Source organism: Nicotiana tomentosiformis, chromosome 6 (genome assembly GCF_000390325.3).
Source record: "Nicotiana tomentosiformis chromosome 6, ASM39032v3, whole genome shotgun sequence".
NCBI classification, from domain to species: domain Eukaryota; kingdom Viridiplantae; phylum Streptophyta; class Magnoliopsida; order Solanales; family Solanaceae; genus Nicotiana; species Nicotiana tomentosiformis.
The window spans coordinates 62,107,696-62,117,968 of record NC_090817.1 but is presented as its reverse complement, the minus strand read 5'-3'; the positions used below and the strand labels follow the sequence as shown (position 1 = coordinate 62,117,968).

The window sequence follows — 10,273 nt, the reverse complement described above, 5'->3', positions numbered from 1 at the left end:
TTTTATCCTTTAATTTGCATGACCTAAAAACTCTGCCCTACTCCATTTGTTTTCCTGATTTTCTATCTTCACATCAACTTTTGACAAGTAAATCTACGAGTCCGAAACCAAAATATTGCTTTTTTGGACTCAAAGCACAAAAATAGGTGAAAAAATAACTAATGACCAATTTATATATAACACATTTGTTCAATGCGCTATACCTTAACGGTACGTTTGTCCCTTAAGGTATAGCGCATGAGTTGCATGCGCTATATTTGAATTTTACATTGGCAAGCACAATATATATATATATATATATATATATATATATATATATATATATATATACACTAGTAGGTGTTACCCGTGCATAACGGGCCCAACGTGAAATTTTAAATTAGACAATTTAGCTCTAAGGTAGGTATAATTAAGCACTATTACCGAGTATCAAGTAAAGATTACAAAAGAAAAGGTGTTATCATTTCTATCTATTATTATTACTTGCTTATAATTTGCAACAATATAATCAATTTCAAAGAACAACTCCGATTAGTCAGTAAAAATAAGGAAACACTACCAATAACTTTTCCTTTCACATGTACATAATAGGAGACTTTCTGCACTGCAGATCATGATATAAAAGTAATTCAGGTCTCTAGTCTTATCCATTTCATCAAAAGCATATAACTATACAGATTGAATACACAATAATATAAAAAAGGTTTGCATCTTAGAGCACATAAAGAACACCATCTGATCCATCATCCTATATGAGCACAAGTAATAATCTCAGTTTAGTAGTCATCCTCCACCCTCCATCAATCCTAGAAAACCTACATAAGAGAACTATTATATTACCTTCAAAAGTGCAAGTAAATACCTATCAAATCTTTGATGAACGAAAGATATAATTTTGTAAGATCCATTATGGAAGAGATAAGTACCCTGGCTGCAAAGAAAATTTGGTAATTCCAAAATTAGTCCACTTCTTTCCAACCAAAAAAAATTCACTATGCAGAAAGATAACAACTATCACATTGTTTCCCTAACCTGAAACAGAAACAGAAAATCTGGTAGTTGAATCTATATAGCAAAGACTCATTAAAATGAGCATCGTGACATAAAAATGCAATATTGTAATAACCAAATCAGTAATAACATAGTATTCGAACATAGCAAGAGTGGTATTACTCCCTGAGGGCATAACAGATACTTTAAGCAATAGATTGAGAATGTCATGATAAAGCCTTTTTGAGCATCTAAATTACTTCAGGAGCTCCCTCTTATAAATAAGTGTCATAATCATAGCTTTAACACACTCCAATAACAATTTACATCTCCAATTGAGCATGACAATCACTTATCCATGGCGGAAGCAGAGTATTGCAGATATCCCTTACTTAAACTGTAACAGGAACCTCTCTAGAATTGAGATATTATTTCACGAAAACATACTTTCAACCATCACAAGAAGCAGTGTCTATAGGTCCATCAATTAATGGTACCTTTACCTTTTACTTATAAAAAAGGGAGGGTCCACCAATGGTACTTGACAAACTATAAGTATGAGTGACTAAATAAAATCAGAAGCATTAAAATATTCAGTGTAATTAATAAATCAAGATAAATGAGAATGTGTTGAAATATTCCGTCTGTCACATATAATATTCCTGACTTAAAATGTGCAAAAAGCACATAGTTGCTACTGGTTGTCTATTTTTCTCATATTTATTAGTTTATTGATACTTCCAATTTTAAAAATGGTACAGATGTGCTGACATAAATAAAAGGCAGCAAAGTGATCTAAGTAAAAAAGAATTGTAATACTACTATTACCTGCCCACTATCCTCCTCCTCCTCATCATCATCATGGACCTCAGAATTTGGCCTCTAAGATTCTTCTTTGCCCTTGCAGTTGAGCATTTTTGTCAGTTAAATGGATGAAGAGAGAACATGGAAAGCCCCCTTTACAACTTTATAATAATCACGAATATTGTTCTCGAGATCATTTGAATCTTCAAAAAAACTAAGTTACAGGAAGCCAAACTGCTACTTGTTGTAAGCAGTCATAAGCTTTTCATACTTCGCCTTCGTGACAAAATGAAGAAATGAGCTGGGAATCAAACAAATATTAGCTTGCATACGCAACTAACAGTAACAGATGAGTTGGAAATCATCTCCTTGATGGATTACTTCTATTGTTTTCCTTAGTTTTTACTTTGGAATCTAAATCTTCGCAAGAGATGCAATATTTATTGTTGTTAGTATCAAACTACCAAATAAGATGACACCTTATTAGTTCCAAAATAGTTTCATCATGTATGAACTATAGGAGTTTCACAAATATATCTAATCCGATTTTTTTAGAATATACCTTATCGTTAATGTAAATCTCTAGCATTGCCGTGCATATCATTTTCATACGCACAGAGAAAAATTTTGGGCTCCTTATATCATGCCTTGCAAAATCTTTTGGATTCACAATATTATAGTAGTGCTTGAAAAAAATTAATATGCAGATGCAATCATTAGCATCCGTTAATAGATGTAATAGTACCTTTCTCGAAACATATCAAGTTAATTTTTAGACATCATGAAAAGCAAAGAAGTTGAGGCTTAGGATTCTTCATGTGCTTTGCACTGGGATGAGACATCCATATATATATATGGAGACTCTAAAGGATGCGCTAAATTTTCATATTTGAGAGCATCCAAATATCACTTTTTCCCTTTGGGAAGTTATTAATCGATCAAACTCAAACTAAAGGAGATTATTTTTCTAAACAAATCTTTAAAAAACTTGTGATTACCAAGCTTAGCATATAAGTGACACGTAACCTCCATAGCAGAAATCATTACATTGCTAAGACCAAAAAGAGAGTACAATATTACCTTGATATCATCAAATCATTTGGATCAAGTACGCTCCTTAAGTTATAAGATTGTCTTCTTGTAGTCGTTTCCTCAGGGTATTTCTCAGGAATAATGAGACCAGAAGAAAACCCTGCATTCCATCGCCTCAGGATTCTCATCATCGTGATAACTGCTTAGCTTCTTTTTGCTTTCCTATGCATTGTCACGACCCGAAATTTCCCACCGACGGGATCGTGATGGCGCCTAACATTTCACTTGCTAGGCAAGCCAACGTTAGAGAATCATTAACCAATTTTTTATTTCCATTCAGTAATAAAAAAATAATTAACTAAGATGGAATATAATAAGTGCGGAATATCATAAAATTGTATTAACTACTACCACCTGGATCTGGTGTCACCATTCACGAGCATTCTAGAATTTACGACAAGTAATAGTCTAAAAAAAATACAACTGTCTGAATGAAAGAAAACAGTAGGACATAAAAGATAGACGGGGACTTCAAGGTCTATGAACGCCGACAGATTTACCTTGAGTCTCCGGACAGCGGACCAATAGCAAATCTCGATCAACCTGAGCCGGTATCAAAATCTGCATAGAAAGTGCAGAGTCCAGCATCAGTACAACCGACCCCATGTACTGGTAAGTGTCGAGTCTAACCTCAGCGAAGTAGTGACGAGGCTAGGACAAGACACCCACATATAACATGAACAATATAATCATGCTAGTGGCAACAACAGTAAATAAAGAAATAATACAGAAATAATAGAAAGGGGACATACAGTGGGGAATACAACATAAAGAGTGAGAATAATGAAAAGACAGAATTAAACAGAAAATCCTTAAACGAATTAAGCAATTAAAACAGCAAAGGAAAACTGCACGGCATCACCTTCGTGCTTTTACTCTCAACCTCACCAAGTAACAAATAAGACTGTACGGCATCACCCTTCGTGCTTTTACTCTCTTCCTCACAATATAATTAAATTATGCACGGCATCACCCTTCGTGCTTTACACTCTTCCTCACAATATAATTAAATTATGTACGGCATCACCCTTCGTGCTTTACACTCTTCCTCACAATTCACAAAATCAATAACAACGGATAAAGAGAAGTTTTACAAGAAATCAATATTTCATCAATGATTACTTCCACAATTTAACATCTCGACCTCGAATCAATATTCACAATATTATCGACCTTGGTGGAACCAGATACAAGTCTCCCAACATTTCAACAACAATAAGCATGGATAACAAGATTTAAGACTACAATTTGCAAGAAATGGAATTTCACTCGCATACTACGACTCGACCACAACGTATAGATGCTCATCACCTCAACTATACGTCGTATTCAACAACAAAACACGTAGCAAATACTCACACAATACCTATTCCCTCAAGCCAAAGTTAGACACAACACTTACCCCACTCTAAAGGCCACTTAATTCTCAATCACAGCTTTTCCTTTGGAATTCACCTCTAAACCACTCGTATCTATTCAAAAATGATTCATTAATATCAAATATTGCTAAAGGAATCAATTATATTTCATAAATTAAATTTCCAAAATTTTCCTCCAAAAAGTCGAAAAAATCGACCCCGGGCCCGCTTGGTCAAAACCCGAGGTTCGGACCAAAATTCTCTTACTCATTCACCCCCGAGCCCGAATATGTAGTTAGTTTTGGAATCCGACCTCAAATCGAGGTCTAAATCCCCAAATTTCCGAAATTCCTAGTTTCTACCCTAACCTCTAATTCTATCATGAAAACTCTAGATTTTAGGTTGAATTCTAGTAAAATGAAGTAAAAGATTGAAAGAAACGAGTTAAGGAACACTTATCTATGATTTGAGGAAGAAAGTGTCTTTGAAAGATCGCCCTAGGCCTCTTATCCTTTTGAAAACGAGAAGAAAAATGGCTAGAATCCGAATTAAATGTTCATTGCCCAGCGACCTTCGCACCTGCGTCGGCAAAATCTAGCAATGTACCTCGGATCACCACAAGTATAACATAACTTCGGTTGCTGTGACAGCTGACCCTGAAACTGACCCTGTCGACCTGAATAACCACCCTAATAACTCTGGAGTGCAGGTGCACTAATAAGAACTGGTGGTGCACTGTAGGCTAGCTGGTCGGAATAATGCATCTGAGGGCCACGACCACTTGAGGCATTGTGGGATGCCTGGAGCGCTGAATGAAACGGCCTGGGAGGAAGTACTCCTGCCTCTAGATGAGGCACCGCTGAACTCACCGGAATGACGAGGTCTCTTGTCAGACCCTTGACCTCCCTGAGTAAGAACTAGTTCGACTCGTCTGGCGATATTAGCAGCCGCCTGAAAAGAAATCTCACTCCCAGTCTCCTTAGCCATCTGCAATCTGATAGGCTGAGCAAGTCCATCAATAAACCTCATCACCCTCTCTCTCTCGGTGGGAAGCAGAAGAATAGCATGACGGGCCAAATTCACAAAACGGGTCTCATACTGAGTGACAGTCATACTGGCCTGCTGGAGACGCTCAAACTGACGGTGCCGCTCCTCTCTCAATGTGATATGTAGAAATTTCTCTATGAAGAGCTGAGAGAACTGGTCCCAAGTAAGAGCAGGCTACCCAGCTGGTCTGGTTAACAAGTAATCTCTCCACCATTTCTTGGCGGAACCAGTCATCTGAAATGCAGCAAAATCGACCCCATTGGTCTCCACTATACCCATGTTTCGTAAAACCTCGTGACAGCTGTCAAAGATACTCCTGGGGACCCTCTGAAGGAGCACCACTGAAGTGAACAATAAAGAGCATGATAAACCTATCCAATCTCCATAAAGCCTCAGAAGACATAGTTGGCCCATCTCCAACCTGTGCCGCAATAACCGGCTGAACTAATCCGACTGGCTGAGCTGCTGGAGCCTGATACTAGGGAGCTATCTGCTCCGGAGCGGGAGTGGTAGGAGTCTGGGCTCCTCCTCAAGCCTGAGAGACTGCTCTGGGAAATGCGCCAGTCTAGGCCACACTCTCCATATGGCCCACCAAACGGACCAAAGCGTCCACCAGTACTGGGGTGGCAATGAACCCCTCCGGAACCTGAGCTGGTCTGGCAGGAATAGTCTGGGCTGGAACCTCCTCGTCAAGCTCTATCTGAGGCTCCACTGCTGGGGTTGTTGCTCGGGCCCTAGGCTGAGCCCTGCCCCTGCCTCGGCCTCTGGCACGGCCTCGGCCTCGACCTCGGCCCCGCATAGGAGCTGTCACTGGAGGCTCTGGCTGCTGCTCAGCTGAGGAAGCAGTACGTGTTCTCGCCATCTGCGAGAGAATAAGAGTAGAAGAGTTCAATCAGTATTGAGAAAGTAAAATCGCTCGACAGAGAAAAATAGAAGTGAAACTTGTTCCTGAACTTCATAGCCTCTGAAAGATAAGCACAGAGACGTCTGTACTGATCCTCTAGACTCTACTAAGCTTGCTCGTGAATCGTGAGACCTAGGCAACCTAGTGCTCTGATACCAACTGTCACGACCCGAAATTTTTCACCGACGAGCCCGTGATAGCGCCTAACATTTCACTTGCTAAGCAAGCCAACGTTAGAGAATCATTAACCAATTTCTTATTTAAATTCAGTAATAAAAAATAATTAACTAAGATAAAATATAATAAGTGCGGAATATCATAAAATTGTATTAACTACTACCACCCGGATCTGGTGTCACCATTCACGAGCATTCTAGAATTTACAATAAGTAATAGTCTGAAAGAAATACAACTGTCTGAATGAAAGAAAATAGTAGGACATAAAAGATAGACAGGGACTTCAAGGTTTGTGAACGCCGACAGATCTACCTTGAGTCTCCGGACAGCGGACCAGTAGCAAATCTCGATCAACCTGAGCCGGTATCAAAATCTGTACAGAAAGTGCAGAGTGCAGCATCAGTACAACCGACCCCATGTACTGGTAAGTGTCGAGTCTAACCTCAGCGAAGTAGTGACGAGGCTAGGACAAGACACCCACATATAACCTGAACAATATAATCATGCTAGTGGCAACCACAGTAAATTGTCACGTGTTCACAATAAAATCACAAATTGTCAACATACCTTATACTGCATGTATCAACATTTCTCCTTCTACTTAATTGACAGTCATGTATGATAAGAACACATTCCTTCAAAGCTACTCTGTAATCTATATCCTGAGCAATGTTAAATGGCCTGATTCTATAAAATGCATAGGGTTAATTCAAGACTATGGCTGTAACGTGAAAAACCATCACTACCCCAAAATCATTTAGTTTAAGGACATGCACCTAGGTATTTCTTTCCAAACATGCATATCAAAATCAAATAAAATACCAGACATGCATGTAGAAATCTTATAAGAAATTATTTAAAAGAACAGAGAAACCAACATCAAACAAAAAATAGACAAAAATTTCAAAGAAATCTATAAGTGAAAGCCAGAACACGGTGCAAGAAATAAAAAAATAGGGGGAAAAACTTACCAGACTTCACAAACACAGTAGATGCTAGAAGATTGTAGCAAGCATAACGTAAAATCGGAGAAAAAAATAGAATTCATGAACGAAATATGAACATAAAAAGAGAAAAGAACTCAAAAATATAGATCTAGAAAAGCCCAGAAGAATTGAACTACTCACCTAAAGAAAGATGACATCTTCAACTTCTCATTCAATTGTTGAAGTAGCAAAGCATGAAAAAAATAATAGAGTAGCGAAGGAGAGAGAAACAGAGAATTAGGAATTTAGGAGAGTGAAAAGCTGGATTGTTAGAGTTGTAGCATCTTAAATGGCGGTACACGTGGTATTGTAAAATAATGGTGAATACACGTGTTAATTCGCCAAATAGGTAGGCCCAAATATAATGTACAATTCCCAAAGCATAATGTACAATTTGAAGGTGCAATGTTCGTACATCCAATCTCCTGCTTCTAAATAATAGTAATTACTTAGTTACTGTCAGAATATTTTTTATTTGAACATAATTTTACCATTGTTACTTCTTATCGGCCATACTAATATCTTTGTTGCATTTCCATGATAATAATTTCATTATTTGAATACTTTATTTGGATGATTGAGGTGAAAATGAGGAACTTTTCAGGCAATTTAACATGAGTACTTCATTTGGATATAAGTTTTGTAGAAAAAAAGAAACTTCTCAAGTTATAGGCTTAAAACCGAAAATCCAAACTATCCTAATCGATTAATCCGAAATCGAACTTAAAAAATTCGATCCAATCCGAGCTTATTTGAATTGGATTTGAATTGTCATTTCTTCAATCCGAAAATTAAAAATCCAAACCGAAATTTTCAAATCCAATCCGAACTATCTGAATGCCTACCTCAAGTGAAAACACATGTCCCACAAAAATACGAAGACCTGCCATGTTTCATAAAATGAGTATAATGAAATTGAAGAGTAAAACTGGAAATACCCACTACAAACAATTTTTACCCATATTCGTACACCCATGTTCGGCCCTTACTGTCATTTCTATATATATATATATATATATATATATATATATCACATATACAAGATGTGCTATACCAGAAGTTGAAAAGACAGATAGGTATAGCGCATTCAATATATGCGTTATACATATATAAAATATCGTGAACGTCTCCTTCCCCGACTAGACAGAAGCAGAAACACCAAAACGACCCCCCCCCCCCCCCCTCCCCGCCCATTTTTTAACCAAAAACTTCATTGGAGTCCACCCGTCCCCCAAAAATTATATTTTCTCCGTATTTTAGCAAGCTAACACCGAATCCAAGGCGTTGTCATGTAGTGGATCTCGTCTATTGCTCGTTTCGGCTCCCAAATCATCAATTTTTCACATTTTAAAAAACTTTAAATCGAGGTATTCCGACTTACTTTTTGGTAAAACTCATGTATATAAAATGCTTATTAGTTGTTATTTACTATGTTATATGTTTTTTTGTGATCGTTTTGTGATTTAATTAATTTTTTAGTTTTTTATCCGGATTAGTTTATTTATGTACTAAAAAAATAGTAAAAATATATATTGTTATTTTATGAATAATTATTGTTATATGTGATTTTATTGTTGTACGTATATTTATATTTGATTTTATTATTGTTTAGTGCCCTTTAGTATTATGTTGTGCCCTTAATTGTTATGTAGTGCCCTTTAGCGTATTAAAACTGATAATAAATTTTAGTTTATGGTAGTTGACTTTATTTATGGCCATTTAGAGTAGTGTTACTACAGTGCTCTTTAAGATTTCGTTGTGTAGAATAAAAACTATGTGCTCTCCTTAACAAACTCGGATAGAGTACTCAATTATGCATTTAATGTATTAGTAGATAATTATTAAATATTAGATATAAATCATAAAATAATCAGTTGACGTTATAAAAGAGACGTTGCCGGGAAATTTGGGCAAAATATGATAGTTAACAAACAAATCGTTACGAATGAAATAAATTCAATATTATTTACTATTAAGTTTGTAGTATTTTTTATATGAATAATTATTGAATATATCTTGATTACTTATGAAATTTAATATTTAATTCTGTTATAATTCAAAAATAAATTTAAAAGGATGATAGTTCAAACAAAATCATGTAGAATTTTAGTAGAAAAATATAGGAAACTAACATATGAAATATTAATATAGGAAATTTATCAACTTAAGTATTTGTTATATGAATAATTACTAAGATATCTTTTTAGTTGTTGAAATTAATTATTTAATTCTCTATTAACCCCAAAAATATCTGAAAAAAAATGATAGTTCAAACAAAAATCCTCTCGAATTTTAGTCAAAAAATATAAGAAAATACATATAAAACAACAATATAGAAACTTTGTCAAACTGGGTACTTTTATATGAATACTTATTAATTATATCATGTATAGTTATGAAAATTAATTATTTAATTCTATTATACCCAAAAATAGCTGAAAAAGATGATAGTTCAAACAAAACCTTGCTGAATTTTAGTCAAAAAATGTAAGAAACTAACATATAAAATAATAATATAGAAAATGTATCAACCTAAGTAATAATATAGAAACATTATCGATTAACTATTAATATAAAAGATATTGCAATATATTTAAAGATGTTAAACAATTAAACAGAAAAATACTTTAATTAATATTGTTCAATTTACAGACATCGTCATGGAGCTTCCCTCTGTGTATCTCGGACTTGCATCTCGAGAGTTACTGTTGCTATAGGGCAACCATAGGTCTTCACACATCTGGGATGGACAGTGTTTGTCCCAGACCTTCCGCCCCAGACGTATAGACGATCTGTGGGAGTTCATTAGGGACCACCCACTGCATCGCCGTATAGTTAGATGCCTTCAGCGGACGGGTTTTTACAGGATCATAGAGATCGTCCGGTTGCAGGTCGACTGGGCCCTGATCACGGCT

At 36.0% G+C, this 10,273-nt stretch overlaps 1 protein-coding gene across 31 annotated transcripts; it reads right to left on the bottom strand.

Moving 5' to 3' along the window:
* Positions 1–531: 531 nt before the first annotated feature.
* Positions 532–7,633, bottom strand: LOC104086105 (uncharacterized). 31 transcript variants are annotated; one of them, XM_070177395.1, is made up of 9 exons: positions 7,500–7,625; positions 7,344–7,367; positions 6,940–7,059; positions 6,685–6,745; positions 3,387–6,153; positions 2,875–2,986; positions 1,819–1,890; positions 863–931; positions 532–748 (listed from the first exon to the last, which is right to left on the bottom strand). In XM_070177395.1, exons 5-9 carry the CDS (start codon positions 3,490–3,492, stop codon positions 670–672), a joined length of 438 nt encoding a protein of 145 aa, XP_070033496.1. In that variant the 5' UTR covers positions 3,493–6,153; positions 6,685–6,745; positions 6,940–7,059; positions 7,344–7,367; positions 7,500–7,625; the 3' UTR covers positions 532–669. The 31 variants fall into 31 exon arrangements, 17 of the variants coding, with proteins under 17 accessions (XP_070033496.1, XP_070033494.1, XP_070033501.1 ...); XR_011408584.1 differs by having other exon boundaries at positions 532–815; positions 927–1,032; positions 3,387–3,447; positions 4,289–6,153; positions 6,940–7,625; XR_011408581.1 differs by having other exon boundaries at positions 532–815; positions 927–1,032; positions 2,875–3,114; ... (1 more) ...; positions 4,289–6,153; positions 6,940–7,624.
* Positions 7,634–10,273: the final 2,640 nt, after the last annotated feature.